General features: G+C 38.7%; 2 protein-coding genes across 4 annotated transcripts in view; both read right to left on the bottom strand.

The window, feature by feature from the left end:
- Positions 1 to 339: 339 nt before the first annotated feature.
- On the bottom strand, positions 340 to 3,481 carry fcer1gl (Fc receptor, IgE, high affinity I, gamma polypeptide like). The gene is made up of 5 exons (XM_007552008.2): positions 1,403 to 3,481; positions 1,239 to 1,330; positions 1,072 to 1,110; positions 723 to 752; positions 340 to 510 (listed from the first exon to the last, which is right to left on the bottom strand). Exons 2-5 carry the CDS (start codon positions 1,314 to 1,316, stop codon positions 445 to 447), a joined length of 213 nt encoding a protein of 70 aa, XP_007552070.1. The 5' UTR covers positions 1,317 to 1,330; positions 1,403 to 3,481; the 3' UTR covers positions 340 to 444.
- A 515-nt stretch (positions 3,482 to 3,996) lies between these two features.
- The window catches only part of LOC103137972 (vang-like protein 2), a 23,051-nt gene continuing 5,406 nt past the window's right edge, over positions 3,997 to 21,641 (bottom strand). For 2 of the 3 annotated variants that reach the window (XM_007552007.2, XM_016671462.1), the window contains exons 2-8: positions 12,619 to 12,975; positions 11,562 to 11,685; positions 9,466 to 10,073; positions 7,945 to 8,078; positions 7,673 to 7,808; positions 5,258 to 5,501; positions 3,997 to 4,417 (exon numbers count right to left, since the gene is read on the bottom strand). In XM_007552007.2, coding sequence (XP_007552069.1) covers positions 4,157 to 4,417; positions 5,258 to 5,501; positions 7,673 to 7,808; positions 7,945 to 8,078; positions 9,466 to 10,073; positions 11,562 to 11,685; positions 12,619 to 12,689 — 1,578 coding nt within the window. In that variant the 5' untranslated portion in view covers positions 12,690 to 12,975 and the 3' untranslated portion in view covers positions 3,997 to 4,156. Of the gene's footprint in view, positions 4,418 to 5,257; positions 5,502 to 7,672; positions 7,809 to 7,944; positions 8,079 to 9,465; positions 10,074 to 11,561; positions 11,686 to 12,618; positions 12,976 to 13,894; positions 14,463 to 21,641 lie in introns of those variants that run through there. The other variant, XM_016671461.1, reaches the window with a different exon arrangement.

Here is a 21,641-nt window from a genome sequence, read left to right as displayed (position 1 = left end):
ACAACCAAAAACTGATAGATGGCTCTGACAGGAAATAAAACATTTCAGATTACTGAAAAATGTGTAAGAAATAACTAAAATAATGATAGATCAACACTGTAATACATAAAAACACAAACAGGATTGATAACCGTCGCTTTAGTAAAGTAGAATAAAATTGTAAGACTTAATTTAAGACTTGAAAAAGTGGGAACAGAAAATATGTTGAAACTTCTGCTTTTTCTGACTGAAACCAGCTGGGAAGCACAGAAACACTCAGAAAAGAATCAAACACTGTTAAATTAATTTATTAGCTGTAATATTTTGTGCAGAAACAAATTAGACAAGGAGTATTTTACAAAAGGAAAAAGGAGTAAAAGTAATTTAAAAAGTACATATAACCAGAGTATAAAGCTATATTTAAATATGTATATGTTTATTTCGGCTGCACAGAAGGTGTGCAGGTCAGACGATGGGCTTCTTGTCCATCTTGATCGTCTCGTAGGTGTCTGAGGTGCGGGACGTCAGACCCTGCAGGACACAAACGCTGAAAAACTCACTGATGCAAGGTTAAAAACAGCTTTACGCAAGCGGTTCCTACAACCAGACCGGGCGTAAAACAGCGACAGCCGGCTGCTTTATTCAACAAAAACCAAAACAAAAACAAAAAAGTGACTGGCTCTCACTTTTCCCTCCAGTGCCTTTTGAAAAGTAATTTTTAGCATTAAAATAAGAAATCTTACCGCATAGATGCCTCCGCCTGCAGGCTGCTTCTGTAGGACGGAAACAAAAATATCATCAGGAGGATTCAGGATTTGGAAATAAATGTCCTAAATATCTATACCCCCCTCTTTGAGCTGCATTTTAATTTAATTTCATCTGAAAAGTTTAAGACTGAAAAACAAAAACATCAGCAGGAAGCAGGATCTGACACCAGGGTGACAAGTGGAAACTCTGAGTGTGAAAATAAATAATGTAGGTTGGTGGTCAGCTCGAGCTTACAGGAAACGATTGAGCTCTGAAGAAGAGCTACCACAGAAGTCACATAAATAAAATGGCACCCAATTCTTCAACACAAACACAGGTTTTTACCTCTGGGTGGCTGCCGGATGCTTTATTCGATGGACGCATCTGAGAAAAATCAAACCAGAAACGTGGAAAAATATGATTTTTAAGCAAAAATAAACTGAAATCAGCTGCATTTTTAAACAAAACGATAACACCCGCACGAAAGCTTTGTTATTTTTAATGGGTCTTACCCTCAGCCTGCAGTACAGGACGGTGAGAATGATGCCGTACAGGATCAGAACCCCATCCAGGATGTAACACACGTTCATGTCTCCAGCTGCTTCTACGAACATCATCAGCGAATAAACAAACTCCCGATTCAGTAAAGACGGATCAACAGAGGGCTGGAACGTACCGGAGAAGGAGGCGAAGGAACCGCTTTGTTCGCTCCCTTCGTCAGAGAAACGTCGACGCGTCTGAAGAGCCTCAACTGAGCGACTGAGAACAGGAAGTGAAGGGCTCTCTGTCCGTTTTGAAGCTACGAAACCACACGCCTACCACATCAGCCATCTTCCTTCTCAGAAGTTCCTCTTAAAAGTGTTTTTTCAAGAAGCCCCCTGTCTCTCTATAAGGAGAAATTCCTGTTAGGAAACATTCTCAGCTCAGAAAACAGCTGACAAGACAGGACTTATTAGGAATAGATGGTTTAATAGAAACGATGTCTAAAGCACTTTACAAGCTACTGTTACCAAAAGGAGAAAACACAAATCTACATTTTTTTTCTTTACAAGTTTTTTTTTCTTTTTTCAATTTAAGTAAAAACATTCAGAAAATTGCATCATCATAACTTAGGCACCTTAAAATGATACAAAAGTTAATTTTTCAAAATAAAAAAAATGGAGCCTGAAATAATTCTTGGCATGCTTTCCTTAGAAAATAAAAAAAATCAGGAGTGTTCATGTGAAACAGTTTATGTGAGAGGAGCTGTAAGAGGCAGTCAAGGTGCAGATCCTCCACGTCTGCAGAGAAAAGGTTGGATTAAAGCGGCACAAGGCGAGGCGGTGATCAGAGGAGTTACAATCGCTCGTCCGGTTTGGGACATTTATCCGTTTTTACATCAAATACACAAACCGTGTGGTCGTAGATGCATAAAAGCAGCTTGAGCAGAACTGGTTTCACCCTCAATAAGTGACTCCTGTAACCGGCTCCATTATGAGAAGTTTACAGTGTGAGCAGGTAAAAAAGTGACAATTTTAAAAATGTAAAAAAAAACAAAATTACTGCTACCCGTTTAAAATTATAAAATTCAAACTCTTAATGTTTGCGTTTTTGCTTCAACAGTTGTTGCGTCTTCCTCAAACCACAGATTTTATTTAGTTTTTCTGCCATTTAACTCTTCCATCTTTAATAAAATGCTAAAAAAGAACTCAACATTTTCAGAAAAGCTTGATTTTATCACATATGAACACTAAAAATATTATTAAAAATATGGTTTGATGAGTGAAAATGTCCAATTATGAATTGCCTCTGCTTTTAGAAAAGCTGCATGATGTATTCATTCTGAATAATTCTCAGAATTAACGCACCGGATTTAGAATTTCCTTTACCTTCAAGTCTAAATTCACGTCTGCATCATAAGTGACAAAGTTGAACTGCTGAGAAACTCTGCTAAAAATATCTTTTTATATTTCATGGAAGGACAGTCTGAGAGCTGCAGGCACAGAATCAAGGTCTCTCATGGTTCATGCATGTACTGACCACTAAACCAAACCGTTAACGTGAACAAAAAACATTTAGTTGCTGAATTACAAACTTTTTCTTCTTTTGCGACTCAGATTGGAATCGGGGAATCTGCAGCCAAATATTGTTGCACAGCTTAAGCACAACAGAGAGGAATCCTGATGATTTTAAGCTCATCTTATCTTATTTTTAATAATAAAATCAGCTGGAAAACCAACAAGCTCGGTCAATTTCTTTCTAAATCAATCTGTTTTGATTCTGTTTGTTCGATTTAGGGCCAAATTGGCCAAAATGAGCTCATAAAGGCTGAAAACAATTAATTTAATGGTTTAAATTACTTACATTTAGAATAATGTGATTAAAAATGGCACTGAGTCAGACGCTTCTGTTTATTTTGGGTGAGTTTCACCTACAGCCAGGAATATTTATGAGCAATAGTCATCAACTTCAAAAAGCCTTTAGTCGTTTAGCACATTTTGTACGGCGGATTAATGGATTTTGGTATTTCCAGTTGATCTGTTGGACCACCGCCAGACTCATGCATCCAAATGAGCTGCAAAATTAGGATGAAAGTGTTATACACTGCAAAAACACAAAATATTATCAAGTATTTTGGTTTAATTTGTAGTGCAAATATGTTAGTACACCTGAAATAAGACGAAAATAACATAGATGTAACTTTTCGACAAGATATAGGAGCTTGTTTTAAGTCAATAATTCCTTAATATTGATGTAAAAGTACTAGATCCACTGGCAGATTATTTCATGGGAAAAATATCTTTTTATAAATGAAATAATCTACTAGTGGAATATTTCAATATTTAAAGATTATTTACTTAAAACAAGGTCGTAAAAGTTACTTGTAGGTTAGTTTTGTCTTATTTCATGTTTTCACTGGAAACTAGTCCAAAAATACTTGGTAATACTTTGTGTTTTTGCAGTGCATCATGGGAAAATAATAATAATTAAAACAGCTGCATTATGTAGATCTGCTCTTCTTTACATAAAAACAATCAACTCACAGCACGTAATGCTACATTCTGCAGGTTAAAACAGTAAAAGCCACTCCCTCTCATATAAAAGCAGGTCCATGCGCTTTCGGAGAAAACATCGCCAGCGTGACTGACAGGAAGTGACATAATCTCCCCCTTCCTCTTGCGTGCGTGTGTTGAGTCACTGCTCCTCTGTGGTTCAGTGGTTAAAGAGAAATAAACCTTTCAGAGAGAAAACACCGGCGGCGAAAAGGCCTCTGTTTGTTTTTGTTTTTTTAACAATCATTGAGCCGATCACAGTTTGATGATCAAAAAAAAAAAAAAAAGTTGCATTCCTCCTTCTGATTGGTTTCTGTCACAGAAGAGCGTGAGAGAAGGCTGTTTGCTGATTGGATAATGAAGCGTGTCCGTGTCACATATGGGAGGAGCGGCGCCGCTCACACCGACGTCTCCGACTGAAGCCGCATCACGAACTTGTGGCTCTTTGGGTCGATGAACTCCTCGCCGAGCCGCAGGAAGGGAAGCGGGGTTACCGTGACAACCAGGGAGAAGTCCAGGCGCCGCAGGGAGAAGACCAGCCCCTGCCGTAGGCCCGAGGTGACGGGCTCCTCGCTCACCAAAGTCCACTGGCGCCCCCTGCCGCTCTGCTGCTGGTACTGCATGGTGGGGCCCGGGGTGAGGTATCGCTCCAGGAAGGCCTGACAAGCAGAAAGAGACAGAAAATGTTGGACATTAATAAATTTATCCTTTCACAGAAATTTACCTTCCATCATAAAAATATAAAACACAAACATTCACTGTGGATTTATGGTAAAAATGTTCAGCAGGAAGGATGAAAAAAGGAAGAAAAGAGTAAAAATTTAAATAAAAAAGAGGGTGAGAAGGAAGGAGTGGAAAAAATAAACATTGAAGGAGAGAATGAAGGAGGAAAAATAAAGAAACAGAAGAAGAAATGAAAGGAGGAAGGGAAATGAGAAAAGGACAGAAGGGAAAATTGATAACAAAGAGATTAATTTAAAAAAAGCATGAAAGAAAAGAAGGAAGGAATGGAAAAAGGCAAGGAGGCAAGGAAGAAAAGAGTAAAAAATAAAATAAAATGAAGGAGAAGAGGAAGGAAGAAAGAACACATGAAAGGAAAAGCCTGAAAAAATAAGGAAGGAATAAAAATAGGAAGAATACAGAAAGACAGAAGGGAAGAAGAAATAACATGAGGATAGAAAAAGGAAAAATAAAGACATGAGAATTAAAAATCAAGCAAGGAAAAAGAGAGAGAATGGAGAAATAAAAGATACATTGAACGAAGTAAAGAAGGGAAAGAGGGAGAAAGTAGGGAAGGAAAAAAGAGAAAAAGAAAGGAAGGAAAGATAAGAATGAAAAACAAGAAATAAAGAAAGAATAGAAAATCAGACACAAAGAAAGAGAAGGAGCAGCATTTTTTTCTACTCAGACGTCGACGCCAATCCGATCGATAACAGTCAATGAAACTCTTCCACAGCGGCCAGAGTCACCTGGTCGCTATGGAAACCCCTTGTTCTCACCTTGGGCGTCATGTTGTGAGTGATGCAGAACTGCAGGTGTGTGAGGATGCTCTCCATGCTGTGGAAGGCCTGCTGCCGCGTCGTCCTCAGGTACTTCTGCATGGCGCGCGCCATCGGGGCGAAGATGGCCTGCGCCGCCTCCCGGGGGTCCATCACCTCCCGGGGGTGCTTGGGAGACGCCGCCGCCTCGTCCTCGTGCAGCCGCTTGATGTGCGTGAAGGCCTCCTCGACCGCCACGACCAGCCTGAACGGGTAACCATGACAACGACCGAACATGGGATACAATTAGGCCTAAACGACAAATCAATTAATCACATGGCAAATTAGATTCAGTCTGGTGCTTTGGTTTCAAGTTGAACTTTTTATTTATTTTTATTTTTCTGTTGCTTTTCTTTCTTTATTTTTAATATTTAAAAGGTCTTAAATGTTTATTAGAATTTATTGATCTTTGACAATGTGTTCTTGTATTATTATGACTGTTATATTACTTGGAAATTACCTAAAAAAAAAAACATTATTTATTGCAATAACTTCTGGGACAATTTATCTTCCAGCAAAATTTGTTATCATGACAGTCTTAGAAATAATTACAGTTAATTGTAGATAAATGGTTTATTACGCGTGTCAAACTCAAGGTTCATCGTAGCTTTTTAAGACATTTGTGTGTTTATATATTATTGTATCAATCAAATCAAAGCAGTTTTTATCTGTTTACTGTCGTATTACATCAATCTGTTTGTTTTAATTCCGCCTGAAAATCAGCAGGCCCCTGCATAATTGTGAATTTATTGCAGATTTCCACAAAAATAGTCAAAAACATTTAAGTGACTTCTAACTCCCACCTGCAGGTGGCAGCATTTCTCACTTCTACTCCACTGCTGCCTCAGCCTTATTTTATATGAAGTCTGTGATTAATATGGCTAAAAAAATTTAATAAATATGACTTTATCATATTTATCATATCTACCAATATGTAGATATTGGTAGATATGATAAGCTGAAATATTGTAAAAAATTCCTTGTAAATATTAAATTAGCACCACAGAATCTGAGTTTGTTTGGGAAGAAAATCATGAAAGCAATCCCAGAATCCTGGAGGGACTCATCAATGTGGAAAGATGTTCAGCGTTATTTACTTTAAGAAGTACTTATTGAATGATAGTAATATTTTAACAGTTTGTTAATGGGTTTCATCAATACACAATCAGGAAAATGCGCTTGTAACTGGCTCTCCAGAGATCATATTTTTTCAGAATCCTGTAATTAGAGCTTCAGATGTTTTGGATTTTCTACCAGCTTTGCACATCTAGAAATTGGTTTTTTTTTTCCCTTTGCTATTTGCAGAAAAGCTGAAACTCAGTCAGACTGGATGGAGAACATCTGCTAACATGAGTTATCAATTATTGGCACAGATCTGCAGCTGGATTTATGCCTGAACTTTTCATTTAGGTCTAAGACATTGTGCAGTAGCTCTGGCTTTATGTTTACAGTTGTTGCATGGACAGGAAACTGATTTTTATTTATTGTTTTTATCTCTGCAGCTCTTCTAGAGTCACTGTGGATCCATTTCTTGCTTCTTGCTTCTCTTGATTGCTGTTCACTAATATTCTCTAACAAACCTCTGAGGTGTTCATTTTTACTGAAACTAAATGACTTACTAGCTGACTTATAACGGAAATTTGATGCACTAAAGTTTATTTAGGGGTATTTCAGCAAAGGGTGCTGAATGCAAACCCTCCTCTTAATAATTATCCACTCCTAATACATATAATTAAATTAAGTACCCAATATATAAGGTTTTTTGTGACAAAGTGTGAAAAATTCAAGGGTTAGAAACATTTTCTGAAGACACTATGCCTACAGATCAAGCCATTTATATTTCTGAGTATAATTATTTGTATTTAGTTGCATTTTTAGTCTTTCTACACCTTCCAGTGAGATAATATACTAGAACTGACTTATGAAGTTATGAAACCCTAATAGTCAAGTTAACCAGTTCATCTGAGGCTAGCAAAACTGAAACTATGTGTTCCTCTGAAATGAAGGCCTCGGCTCTAAGTAAACAGAATAAACTCATCATTCTGGACTGTTGGGACATAAGCTAGCCTGGCTTCTCCAGGCGGCAGACTGCCAATTAATCAAGCTTTTCTCCAAAAGAAAGAAAAAAAGCCTTCCTCGGAAAACTGTCTGATTCTTACAGCAGCCGTAATAACCAGAACATGTGAGGACAGGACGACCATGACTCATTTAAATGAAGGCTTAAGTCAGATTGTCGGAGTTTACATGATGGAAAGGCCTTGATATCCACAGCAGCCTCCATGATTGCTCTCTCGTCACTACATGCCCGTTTACTTTGAACAGGAACAGACTGCGGTTCTGCTCTCAGGCTTCACGCCATTGCTCGCGGTATCTAACCTGGCCTTGCGTTTGCGGATTCGGCGCTCCATCTCGGCCTCCTCGTAGTAATACTCGTTGTGGGAGTTGTCCCTCCTCCTGGCTGCTGCTGCAATCATGGCGCGCGATTGGCCTGTCGAGTTGTTGGTGGTGTTTTCTGCAAGACGACACATGCAGAGGGAGGGTTTAGAGGTTTGCACGACAGGTTTTCATCTATACTCAAAGCGAGAACAAAAGGGGAATAACGTCGTGTGTGGGAGAATCACAAGCAGGCTGAGGTGATAATCTCTCACCATCCAGGGAGTAAACCTTGAATCCGGTCATCTTCTTAGACAGGATGGACTTGGGAAGGTTGACCACAGCAGGGTTGTAGACAGAGAAGTCGTTGTAATACCGGTCCAGCACCCAGACGGCTGCTCGCTGGATGCTGCAAACAAATCAGAGGACAAAACCACTCAAATATCCGCTGCTATACTTTAGACATTTACAGAAGTGCTTCTGCATCCTTTTATGAAATAAAAAAATACTTTAATTACAGCCCTTTCCAAAGAAACATGAAGATAAAACGTCATTATCAGGATCAGAGAGGTGGAGGCTTCTCCTCTGGGGTAGAAAACGGTAGAAAAATAAACCGACTGAGGCTCAAAATGTTTCCTGGAACATTAAAATACATTTAGACCAAACAAACTGTAGTAGTGCAAACTCAAGCTTCGCATGCAAGCTTTGAGAATTGATTTGATATTCTTGTGAGTTTCAGAGTGCATATCAAGCTTTTAGTAAAAAATCTATTGGTTAGACAAAACTTTTATTACCAAAATAAAAGCCATCAGTCAGGGAAAAAAACATCTTCAGGCATATTTCCACTTCCTGTTCCTTACAAAGATAGTTTATGATACAAAAATGTCTAAGAAAAATCAGGAAACGTGGAAAGAAAATCAAAAGATGCTCAACAATGACTGGAAACCTGCACAGCATCCCAATTAATCTAAATCCAGAGCAGGGGTGTCCAAACTTTTTGTCACTTCGGCTGAAATCATTTAGTGAAAAGGACTGGAGGGACAAAAAAAAGTTTTTTCCCCTCTTAATAAAATAAATATAAAATACTTAAACAAATAAAGAAGTCAGATTTGTTCTAGGTCCAAAACTTAAAAAGGTTTCTGGATATTTGCCTTATTGAAAATAACTTAGCAAATTCTCTAGGCATCGGTTGAAGAAAAATAAAACACAATTTAATCAATTGTGATGAATAAAGTTAGGATTTAGGTCAAACTGTCAGAAAACGCTCGCTGTGTTTAGCCAAGTTTATTAAATTAATGAAAAACTGACTTAGGTGAAGCAAAGTTTGTTTTTCAGTAAAAGTCACCGGTTCTAGAAAAGACAAAACAAAAGTGTGATTATTTAGAGCTCCTTTGTGTTATGGTGAATATTTTATTTTGTATGAAGATTTTTAGTAATTTTGTACTAATTAAAGATAGAAAGCCTCCATCTGCAGCTCTGTAAAAAATAAGAGACCATTTAAAATGATCAGTTCTCTGATTGCATATACGTTTGAGTAAAATGAACATTGTTCTTTTATTCTATGAACTACTGACAACCAGTTTGAAATCCCAAGCAAAGATTTAGTATTTATTTGCAGAAAATGAGAAATGGTTAAAATAACAAAAAAGATGCAGAGCTTTCAGAGCTCAAATAACGCAAAGGAAACAAGTTCATATCCATTTAGAAACAACAATACTAACGTTTTAAGTCAGTAAGAGCACTTTGGATGCCCCTCACATGGAGTATTCTGAGTGTTTCCAGGATCAGTCACTCACCTCAGATGACCCACGTTGTAAAACTTGCTGGCTCCATCCGTGCTGCGGACCACCTTAAGGCAAAAAGCCGGCTGCAGGTGTCGGACCTCCAGCAGCACCAGAGCCAGGTACTGGATGAAGAGCAGGGCGTCCACCAGCGAGGCGGCGTACTCCACAATGCCCTGGTAGTCCTCCTCTTTGGGCTCCAGCACCCGCACGCCGTAGAAGAGCCAGTAGGACGCCACGAACAGGAACACCAGCACCATCAGCAGGCAGCGGAAGACAAAGAACCGCGGCAGCGTGGCTCTGGGCGGGCGGAGGAACAGCGCCCACGAGGAGATGAGCAGGACCAGGAGCTTGAAGGCGAGCGAGACGTACAGGCCCTCGCAAGGCGTCCCGCAGGGCTTCAGGGCATCTCGCCACAGGACCTGAGGGAGGATGAGGAAGGCCAGCGGCGTGATGAGAGCGAAGAAGCTCAGGCAGCCTCCGAGCGCCGGGCCGATGAAGCGCTTGCACTCCAGTGGCGTCGACTCCTCCAGATCTTTGGTGACGCGGGTGAGGTCCTCGTTTGAGATGCTGTGCTCGGAGGTTCCCGTGACGACAGTGGTGGTCTCGCCCCAGTTATCATCCTGCAGGAAACGGGATCAGACGTTTTTTAGAGTTATTAAAGCTGGAAACTACTGATCAGGCCTGAATTTGACCTGAACTTTCAAAGACACATAAAGATGGCTACAAAGTCAGCCTTCCATCACCTGAAGAACTAGAGACTAACATCCCAGCAAGATTTAGAGAAACTGAATACATATCAAGTGTTGAACTATCTTTTATCTTTAGTTGCTTTAATTATTGCAACAGTGTCTTCATAGACTTTAAAATACTTGTGTTCGTCCATAAATCACTGAATACTTGGCACCAAAATACATTAAAGATGCTGTTGTTTTATCAAGTTTCCAGATTACTCAGGTCTTCTGGTTCTGCTCTGCATCCACAGAACCAGAACCAAAACATGGGGAAATATTTCACTTTTTATGCTGTTCTAATCTGGAACAAACTTCCAAAGAAACAGCAAAACTGCTGAAACACTGAGTTCCTTTAAAACGAGACTAAAAACCAATTTGTTTAGAGCTGTCTTTGATTCGAAAGAACTAAAACAATAATTAATATTTATGAGTTTTTTCTTGATGATTTTGACAAAATGAAACGTTTATTGCTTGTTTCGTATAAAGCTTTACTAAAGCTTTACTTTTTATAAAGTAAAGCACTTTGAATCGCCTTGTTGCTGAAATGTGCAATACAAATGAACTTTATTTTTTATCATGCTTGAGTCGAGTTTGCAGGCCGAACAAAATCTTTCAGAAGGCACCAACTGCCCACACTCTGCTTTAAGGAGGTCATATTACCCAAAATAAACTTTTTTATGCACTTGGGAGCCTGCAAGAGTGCAGAAAAGTTTAATTTTGTCTTTCTGGTGATGTGTAGATAAACCCTCCAGTTTCTCTATACATTACTACGTTTTTTTGTTGTTTATTACGTCAAAGTGTTTTTTTTTGTTGTTTTTTTTGAAGAACTGCTAAAAAAAAAACTTCTGGAAGTCTTTAAGACTGGAAACAAATATGTGATTAAGAAAATTACATTTCCATCCTTATTTGTAATCAAAAAGGAAGGAAAAACGAAGCCTCCTTTTCTCTCTATCCAGAAACAAACATCCCCCTCCTTCACTGGAAACACACCTTTAAACTCAAAGTAATTCATCTTCTGCATTTTGAGGCTCTGTTGGGCAAATGTCAACACCTGCCTCTTCCCTGCTGACAGCGACTGAAACCAAATGAGCGACTGCTCCAACAAAACACAATCAGCCGCTGATGGAGTTCAAGAGCCCACTCCTGAGGCCCCCTCAGCCGTCAACAAGTCTTTGTTATGAAGGCAGACAGCTGTGATCGCCGCTTCACTCAGAAGCAGTGATAAGTCTGCAGCGTCGCCCACAACTGTGTTTACACTCAGATAAACATCTATCCAGGCTGGAAATGTATGATTAATCTGCAGGGATAATTCCTGAGGTTAAACATTAATCACCGCGGACGTAGAGATTTAAAAACAGAAAGGTCGGTGAGGCTGACCCTGTCATCTCCTCGGGTCGACTCTGCGTCCAGCAGCGGCTCTCCGGGCGTCTGGATGGTGACTGATTTGTCTCCACGGCTGCTGCTGTCTCTGCTCTTGGAGCGGTGCCGTTCCCTCCGGTCCCTGAAGACCAAAACACAAACATTAACAGAGAAACTCAGCGCTCAGCAATGCGGCTTTCCCTCTTTTTGAGTCTCAATTGCATCATAATGTCAGAGCCAGAAAAGGAAAACAGACAGTGATTTGAAACAGTTGTTACGCATAAACATTAAGTTTTAAATTAGATGCCAAACATTTTCTGTTTTTGTTTGATTCAGTGTGAAAATAATCTTCAGCTTTTGATTTTCATATGTTCTTCTGGTGGCTTCAACATCCTTATTTTGATAGCAAATACATCAAATTTATGTAAAAATTCCTACTCAACATGCCGTCCATTTCTTATTTAAAGGGGTGGAGTTATTTTCCAGGCACATAGTTACTCAATTGTGCTAAAAAACTAGCACTATGTTACCTTGGAGTGTTATAACAATAATGCCCAACATGACTAAAAAGAAATTTGACACTTTGAAATTGAGCGTCTGTCCCTTTAAGAAGCTCCTCCTCTTCCTGACACACAGTTACAGATATATTTAGTTACCTAAATAAGACGTAATAAATAGTTGTCATCACTTGGTACAGCAAAATATCATGATTAATCTTTCAGTCCATACCTTCCACCCCTTAAACTGAATACATATCAAGTGTTGAACCATCTGTCCTCATCTTTAAATTGTAGCATTTTGTTTAAAAACTGTTTTGTTTTGACACCGCAGCCTTTTAATATACGTAGATCTAGTGAGAATCATAAAAAGGTTACTTTGACTCTTCTTCTTTATTCATTCCTAATTGGTGTCAACCAATTTTTAGATTTCCATTTGCATCAAAACTCCTCAAATACTGATCGTTTTTACACAAATTACCTTTGAAATCCCATGTTTTTAAGAACAAAATTGTTTTCTATAAATTTGCCAAGGAAAAACCGAATATGTGCTTCAACGTTTGAGTTGTTGTACCCACCTGTGCTTTCGGGAGCTTCGAGAGTGAGACGACTTGTACGAGTAACCCGAGTACTGCGACTCGTTGTCCATGTCTCGGGTCGGCGGTGAGCGGGCTGTACAAGCCCCGCCTCCTCCCCCCGCGCTGCGCCGCTCGCCGGCGCCTCCCAGCTGGATCTTACGTTCAGAGATGGACTTGGTGGAGAGAGCCAGAGGCAGCTTGAGCAGATCAACCTTGCTCCTGAGGGAATCTATCTTGGAGGCTGATGAAGATGGGGGAAGGAGAAGAGGGGAGGCGGGAGAGCACGGGGGAGAAGGGGCTGGGAGAGGATGATGGGTAGGAGAGTCACAGCGGGGGGAGAGATGATGTGGATCAGATCTGAAAGAAAAAAAAAAAAAGATTTAAATCTTACTTGAATCTTGTGGTTTTAAATGAACGTTTAACAAAAACCAGATGGACCAAACGAAGAAACGACCACCTTCTAATTTCCACTGAACTTCCTGCCTTCATTATGAGTAATGCTGACAGCTTGTTTTCCCATCGTCTCCACAGAGCTGTTTACATTCACGCTGCCAGATTAAATCAGTGTTCATGTAAAAAATATGAGTTTCAAACTATAACAGCCTACAAAGTCCAGCGTCTCAGTTTCCATATTTCAAAATCTTTAACTTACAGCACAATTCAAAATATAAAAGTAGGATTCTTCTGTTTTTTCCCTCAATATTAATATACAAGTAGAAAAAGAAATAACAAGAGAAAGTAGCTTCAGGTGAACACCCTAAGAAACAAGAGAAACAAGAAACAGCTAAAACAAAAAATTAACAAATAATTTTGCTGTCTTGTTAAGTATAATAAATTGTAAATAAATCAATCAAGTTTATTTGTAAAACACATTTCAGCAACAAGGCATTTCAAAATGCTTTGTCACAAAAACACACAAAGTCCCAGAAGACACTACATAGTCGACAACTGAGAAAACTAGTAAAACTTTTTGACTCAAAATGTCATGTAATATATTTTAAATATTCTAAATAAAACAGTGAAAAATAAAACCTCACTTACAAACAAAACTATAAATAAAATGTCCCTGTAAATAAAACTGCCTTTCAAAAAGTATCATCAGAACAGAAATGATCAATCTCTTTTCAATTTACCATGAAATTAATTGATTAATTCCATTTAATTCACAACAGATTTCAAGAGGGGTGGTCAGAATATGAGTAATTTTAATTATGCAGTGAAATGACCCTCTAAGAGTCTGTGTTTTTATACCCACAGTGGGACTCAGAGGTCTCACCCTGCAGACGGAGCCCTGTGTCCTCCATGGATGCTTACACCCATTAACCCCGTGAACCCAGGTTCTGGTTTCTCCGTTCCCGCTCAGATCTCATCCTCCTGGCCTCTGCTGAGGTTAATCATTACACCACTGTATCTCCCCTCCAAAAAGTCGGCTCCAGCCACTGTTAGCCGCGGCACAATGGCAGCCATACTGGATTACGGTGTTTGCACTAAACTTGTTTGCCCTCGCTCCGGCTCACATTCCCTCCCTCGCGCCCCTGGTCCCCGGGGAAACGGGGCCTCTCTCCGCTGCCATGGGGATGAAACAGGGTGCTCAGATGAAGACAGTTGCCGTGGAGACCTGACCTCACGCCGGCCTCTGTCAGCCTGTTCTTCACACTGGAGGAAGGTCACCGGAATAAAAGTGGAGGCATGACGGATGTCGGCCTGTCAGACTGTGGTTAATTGAGAAAGCGGAGGGCGTGGCTTTGACTGGCCTCTGTGACAAACGGATGGATCACACAACAAGTCCTGGTCCGGTTTGGTGAACTGTTTCTTTGTGCAAAATCCACATTTTGCAGATTTTCGTACCTCCACTTGAGTCTCAAATGCTTCTAAAAAGAAAAAAAAACACCCATCTATTTTTTTTTTTTTTTTGGGCAATAAGTTAGTATTTTTTGGTGTTTGGAAAATGAGCCGTTTCAAAAACCTACAGATTGTAACGTCACAAACTTGCAGGCACTGCGTATTACCTAGCAACCCCAGTGAAGTTCTTCCTGTCACCTAGCAACCCAAGCCAGTACTTTTGGTCAAGTGGTTTTACCACTGTACAATGGCTGCTGGAAAAGACAGGCGTTTTGTTGTTGCCTTACCATCCAGGAACTACTTGCTGAATTCTTGTTGGTTGTGCAGGGGGCTCTACTTCTGCTTTTCAAAGATGTACAGTTGTAAAATTGCACATCTGTTTGCAGCCTTGTTCATGTCAGAGTGTAAACATTGAGTTGGGGGTGTGGCCAGCAGCAGTTTATTTGGATTTAAAGTGACAGAGGCTCAAAAACAGCTCGAAATAGGCAGAACTGAGCAGACTAAAATCTCATTATCTAAGAGTGATTTCGAGCAAAAAATGTAATAAAGATGTTTAATACAGCCTATCAATCCTTCCTAACTTGTTCAATGAAGCATAACAGGTCACCCTTAAAATCCTCTTTTTTACCAGCCATCAATGGGATTCCTTTAGGCTTCCCAGTCTTCAATTAAAGGGGGCAGATTCCCCTAACTAGTCAAAAGACTATTGATGAAGCACTTATATCATCCAGTGCTAGTCTGTATTCTCCAGTTAAGGGTTAATTGATTTCCAAATTAGTTAGCAATTAATTGGTTCAGCTGTATGCATCTCCCACAACTCTGAACTGAACAAATATTTTTAATCCCAATTAATAAATTGAGAAAAGAGAGGAGAAAGGTTTTGATTGGCCTCTGTGACAATCCGATCCGTCTCAGACAGTCCTGGTTCAGCTTGGTGAGGTATCTCCTTTCCATCAGTCTTTAAAATCCACTTCTCTGCCAGCCAAATGACGTTCAAATCCTTCTGTGGGATTCCTTTAGGTTTCCCAGTCTTCCATTAAAGGGGCCAGATTCCCTCATCCGAGACTGGAATCCTTCTCCAGGCCAGAGACGGTTCTGAAACCCTGCAGCTCTAAGCAAAACCTCAACACCATGTTTATTCCAAACCGCAAAACTCAAATGACTAACAGCCTGCTCCTCGAATGTAATGACTGGCTTTTATCTCCAGTAATCGCAGAGGAAGGAGCGGAGTCGTGTTGTGCTTTTAAAGGAGATTAGTGGCAAAGAATGTGGACACAATACATCCAGAACCGCATGAAAGCTATTCTCTGATCATCACAGTAAGAGAGGGCATTCTGACTTTTGGATTATGCTCAAATATGTGACGTAACAAATAAAAAAAAAATTATATAAGAAAGCAAAGATTCAGCACTTCTTTGCTTTAAATCACTGTATTGTAGTTATTTCCATCATCGCTAAAAATCTGATTTCAGTTTCACAGAGAAAACATAAATATGTTGATTCCTGGAGAAAACGCAATCACAGAGAAATAAAATAATTTACACACTTACCAAGTATTTTTTTTGTCTAGTTTGAAGTGCACTTGAAATAAAGAACTAAATCATAATTTCTTAATATTGATTAAAAAAGTACTAGTTTCATTTTTTCCCATGTTATAGGTCAAATAATTTTCTAGTAAAACTAGTATTTGATTCATCAATATAAAGAAATTATTTACTTAAAACAAGCTCCTGTATTTTGTTGGAAAGTTACATGAAAGTTAGTTTTGTCTTATTTTAGATGTACTAAGATATTTGGACAAAAAGTAGACTAAAAATACTTTTTTTTTTTAGTGTTGTAAATTATTGTTTCTCAGGGATTGATGAGTTGAATCTCAAAGAATCAACATGAGAAGAGAAATCTTTAACAATCCTACAGTGATTTAAGAAAAGATTTTGTAAGAACAAATTAAATGTCAACATCGTTTTAATTAAAGGGAAGTTCAGCTTCTTCTAGTGGTTGAAATAGCCCCCATGTCCGGGATCCCTGTTTATCCTGCAGACTGGTGAAAATAATAATTAAGTAATAATTGCAGAAGCTGCAGCTGTGATTCAAAGCAGTGAAACATGAAGATGTAATACCTGTGTTATTAAAGCAGCATATTTACCTGTAAACATCTGAAATTCCTGCATTAAACAGCTAACGGTAGATAACTTGTGTCTAATGGGAAACTATTTCAGCGTCATGGTGCCACAGAATGAAAGACAGTACTGTTTATTTGGTTTTGGTTTTTTTATAATCGCATGTTATCTTTATTTTCTGGCATCACTAATGCAAGAAAACACATTAGCCAATTACTGATGTTTGATCTGCAAGACGCCATAAGATAAAATCTCGAAATCCACATTTGCAACTGGCTTTAATTATATTATGAATACTTCTAATTTAGTTACAGCTGCACTGACATTACCCAGAAACCCAGTTTTATAGTAATAATATTGAGGTCATTTTCAACTAATATAACAATAAAGGCATAAAAAGGCAAGTGCATCTTCTCAAAAATTGAATAAACTTTAATTTCGAAAGAATATTAAAACACTGGAACCAGAAAATATAATAAATATCCAAAATAGATAAACAAAACGAGCAAAACAACAAACAAAATGGATTATGCACTCTTAACAAAACAAAATTGCTCTTCAAAACACACTAGTCATTAGTCTCAGACAGGAAAAACAGGCAAAAATACCAGTTAAGACTTTTGAAAAAATAAATCAATACATACAAGTGCAAACTAACCAACTACTTTGTAATGGGTGTCAAATGTTTGCAGCATTTTTCAAAATGATGGGTTTTGAATGATACTAAAAATGCAGCATCTCTTTAAAGATTGTGGAAATTATCGGTTCATTTTAATTTACCATGTGAGTAATTTATTTATAATTTCTTAATACAGAACTAAAGCAGAAATGTCTGCTTTTTCAGTTCTAAACATGTTTTTAAACAAAACATCCTGATACCTTGATCAACAAATTTAAACAATACTCCTAACTTCCCTTTAATAAACATCCACAAAGAGTGAAACTGTCTTCAAATAGACAGCTTAGCACATCTGTTAGGCTCAGTTCATTCACACAGCAGGCCTCAATGCTCCCTTTCGATGCGGTCGTTCACGCTTCCAAATATATGCGACTTGTATGTTTGTGATCTTGTGTGAACTGAATACGACCTTAAAGTGACCCACATGCGCAGTAATAACGTCACAGCTAGAGAGCCTACTCATGTTTTGCCAACCGCCATAAAATAGAAGAAGTTGCTCAGTGTTTGCGGAAGTAAACATGGATGCTAATGGTGTAGCATATCTTACGATTTTGAAGTTGATCTTATATGTTACTTGTTTGCAATTAAAAAAAAAAAAACGATTTTGAAGTTGTTATCTGACCGGAACTAATATGTTACAACTTAATCCTCATCATCGTCCGCAGTGGTTATTGTTTTTCTTCCGTTTACGCCCATAGACATAATATAAGTTTACGCCCATCAGGACGCAGAATAGTGACGTTTGTCGAGTATCAGTGACGTTCAGGTCAGATGAATGACGTCTATGAGATGAACGTGAATTTACTGTACAGTGTACAGACTCAGGTCACATTTGAAAAGATTTAATTCGTATCAGATTTAGAACCACACAGACAAGTGACCTGGGTCGCACTAAAAATAAAATCTATTTTGTTCGGACTGTCATGAAAAGATCAAATACGGGTCACATTAAGACAAATTTAAAAAAATTTTAAAAAATCATATTTGTGTCACTCCGGTAGCGTCATTCACCGAGTTGGTTTGATGTATGTTATCGCTGCTTTTTAAGAGAAATAAACCCCACTTCCTGTAAAAGTTGCGTCACAACATCCACATTTGACCCGCTGTTCACTTTAACGAGCCACAGATGCTACAGAAAGCTCAGCAGAGAGGGATCCGTCTTTGTAACCGGAGCCCGTCTCCAGCTTACACGCTCTCCAAAATAACAAAGGCAGCACTAAACAAAAGAAACTGGTCGGAAGAAACAAAAAGAGCAGAGCATTACGCTGTTTCGATCAGAAATGTTTAAAGGGCTGTAAATTCGGGCAGCTTAAAGTAAACAGCCACATGCTTAGCTTGGTCTTAAATAAGCTGAGTTAGACGGTTATGCTCAGTTCACCTGTCTGCCACCTTTCTGGAAGCCTGTAAGTGAGAATATGACACAGCACTTGATCTACAAAAGGTGTGGTCCACTGCTGGGAAGTATAAGGTTTCCTATTCATCTGTAGTTTGGCCCAGTTTAAGGAACTCACTGGAAATCCTCATTTAGGGTGCATTCACACCAGTCCTGTTTAGTCCGTTTTAATAGAACTCAGTTTCATTTTCTTAAAAAGACTGATTAGTGACTTGTCTAATTTCTAATGCAAATATTTTAGTACACTTACAATAAGACAAAACTAGCTTGCAAGTAACTTTTCAGCAAGATGTACAACCTTCAGTACTAGTACTTTTCATCAATATTGCATTAATATTGATGAAAAGTACTAGTTCCACTGGCAGATTATTTCATTTACAAAAGGAAATTTTTCCCACATTACAAATGAAAAAACAAGTAACGTGTTGAAAAGTACTTTTAATAGAGGCATGTCTTATTTCAAGTGTGCTAAGATATTTGCACTAGAAACTAGATAAAAGTACTTTATAAGATTTTGAGTCATCAGCTTCGTAAGAGAATAGCCTTACTCATTTTATGTTTTGGCTAAATTATCTTTTGGCGTGAAGATAACTCTTTGCAAAAAAAAAAAAAAATGTTTAGGCCGTTGTTTTTTGGGAAGGTGACTATATATGAATGTCAAGCGAATGGAGATCTCTCCAAAAGCAGGAAGCAGACTATAGCGCAGTGCATTCTGGGTAAATACAACCAAAGCAAACACACAGGTCTACCACTAGCAGGAGAAATGTCACAAAACACAAAAAAGAAGTCCTGCAACCGCTGAAATCTGACACTACTTGATTTTGGTTTACATTTCGTGAAAAAGGAAGTTGCACTCAGAAGTTTCCTTCAGTAGTACGTTGAGCAGCGCCCCCACAGGCGAGAAGAGGAACTGTTTTTAAAGGTTTTGTTCATTTGACACAATGAAAATGTAATAAATGTTGCGATTTTGATCCCCAGTTGAAACAAGTCCACCTGACTATCAGGTGTGAAAACGCCTTTACACTTAAAGCTCCAACATCAAGTTCGCCCTCTATGCCCACAGGCTGGTCTGAATGCACCAGCATGTCCAGTAAAACAAAAACTTCCTGCGGCATGTACGTTTTTCTCCTTCCACACAAAGTTTCACATCGCTTCACCACATCATTAACCAAACAGAGGTGTACGTTTGCAGTTCAGCTGAGTTTTTCTGCTGTGTGAAAATCCAGAGTGGATTCACTGCAGTGATCTGTGTGTGTGGTCCACAGGCGGCTTCCGGTCGGCTTGGTGACACGGCTGAGTAGCTTTATAGCTCAGACCAAAGGGTTTGCATACAGTATAAACAGAGGAGCGCAACAGTTTCTCAAAACAGATCTCAATATAAAAACACAGAACCTCATCAAAATGTCCCCTTCACTTACATTCCAGTTTTAACCCTAAAGTAGCAGCCGAGGCAGAAAATCTGACAACAAATTCAAACGGCACAACTAGCAGAAAAACAATGAACTGTATCAAAAAACCCACGGGGTAAATACCCGCTGCTTCAAAACCAGCAATTTACTAATTATAATGTTTCTACAGCTGAATGTTCCTTCAATGAGAAGCCCTAGTAACCACACTGCAAAAACTCAAAATCTTACCATGTACTTCTGGTCTAGTTTCTAGTGAGAATGTCTTAGTACACTTGAAATAAGATAAAACTAATTTACAAGTAACTTTTCAGCAAGACATAGGAGATTATCTTAAGTAAATAATTCCTTAATATTGATTTTTTTAAGTAGAAGTTCCACAAGTTTATTTTACATATGACATGAAAAAAATGTGTTGTTATAAGTGAAATAATCTGACATTGGAACTAGAACTATTTTTAATTAATCTCAAGGAAATAGTGACTTAAATCAAGAGAAACTTACATCTTGCTCAAAAGTTATTTGTTAAGCTGGCCAAAAGAAGTTACGCCAAGTATTTCCTGGTTGGAAAAACAAAGCCATAACGCAAAAAACTTAAAGTTTTATCGCAACATTTTATGGTACTACTGTGATAACGATCAATGCGACAATAAGGATTATTTAGTAGGTAACTGTGCAGCTGTGACTGCATGACACAAATACTGCTCTTGAAAAACATTCCCATATGTAAAACGTTTCTTTAGGACACCAGTCGCATAAAGAAATGTGATTTTTATCACTAAGCTGCACACTGTAACTGCACATTTATTTTGATATTCATCAATGCGCTCATTAAATAAACTGTTCTGGATCAGCTGCAGTTGTCTGTTTTCTTAGGCAGACCTGTGAAGACACTGTTGCAGTAATCAAAATCTAAAGATAAACACATGTGACTTTCTCTAGATATTTCTGTGATTTTAGTCTTTTAACCCTGGAAATATTCCGCCTGTGACAGAAGACCGACTTTGTAACTGTCTCTATGTGACTCTAAAGGTTCGGGTCAGAGTCCATTAATAAAATAGATAAGAGTAAAACCAACAATCCCAACAGATTTATCAAGACAACAATAAATCTAAAGTGTTCTAAGAAATTTATCACAATAAATGACAAACTATACGATAACTAATCAGTCCTAATCAGAAGTGGAGATTTAATGGACATTATTATTACAATGTTTGATGTCAACAGAAAAAAGGTGAAAGATTTTGAATAAAAACACCCTAGAAAACATAAGCAAATGCATCGCTTAGCTCTTGTTGCATTCCATTTAAACAGATGCATTTTTTTTACAGCCTCGTTTGTCCCTGAAGGTAAAAAGAAATGAAGCCGTCATGAAAACGCTGGGAGCTGCTGGCACAGGGACAGCAGCTGTCAGGGAGGAACATCTCTGAAATGACCGGCCCCGCTTGGCAGCCAACTGTGAAAATAAGCGTGTACACACACCCAGGCTCCATCAGAGGAAGAGGCTCATCAGCGCAGGCCACACACACACACACACACACACACACACACACACACACACACACACACACACACACACACAC

This window comes from Poecilia formosa, unplaced genomic scaffold (assembly GCF_000485575.1).
Source record: "Poecilia formosa unplaced genomic scaffold, Poecilia_formosa-5.1.2 Scaffold45, whole genome shotgun sequence".
In the NCBI taxonomy this organism is placed as follows: Eukaryota; Metazoa; Chordata; class Actinopteri; order Cyprinodontiformes; family Poeciliidae; genus Poecilia; species Poecilia formosa.
The sequence above is the reverse complement of the archived record's forward strand: the minus strand, read 5'-3'. Positions and strand labels throughout refer to the sequence as shown.

Bases quoted from the DNA above. Each gene is read 5' to 3' on its own strand.
- fcer1gl (XM_007552008.2), bottom strand. From the start codon at position 1,316: ATGAACGTGTGTTACATCCTGGATGGGGTTCTGATCCTGTACGGCATC. The intron at 753-1,071 runs GTAAAAACCTGT...TCCGTCCTACAG, and splicing joins CATCCGGCAGCCACCCAGAG to AAGCAGCCTGCAGGCGGAGG. The intron at 511-722 runs GTAAGATTTCTT...TGTGTCCTGCAG, and splicing joins CAGGCGGAGGCATCTATGCG to GGTCTGACGTCCCGCACCTC.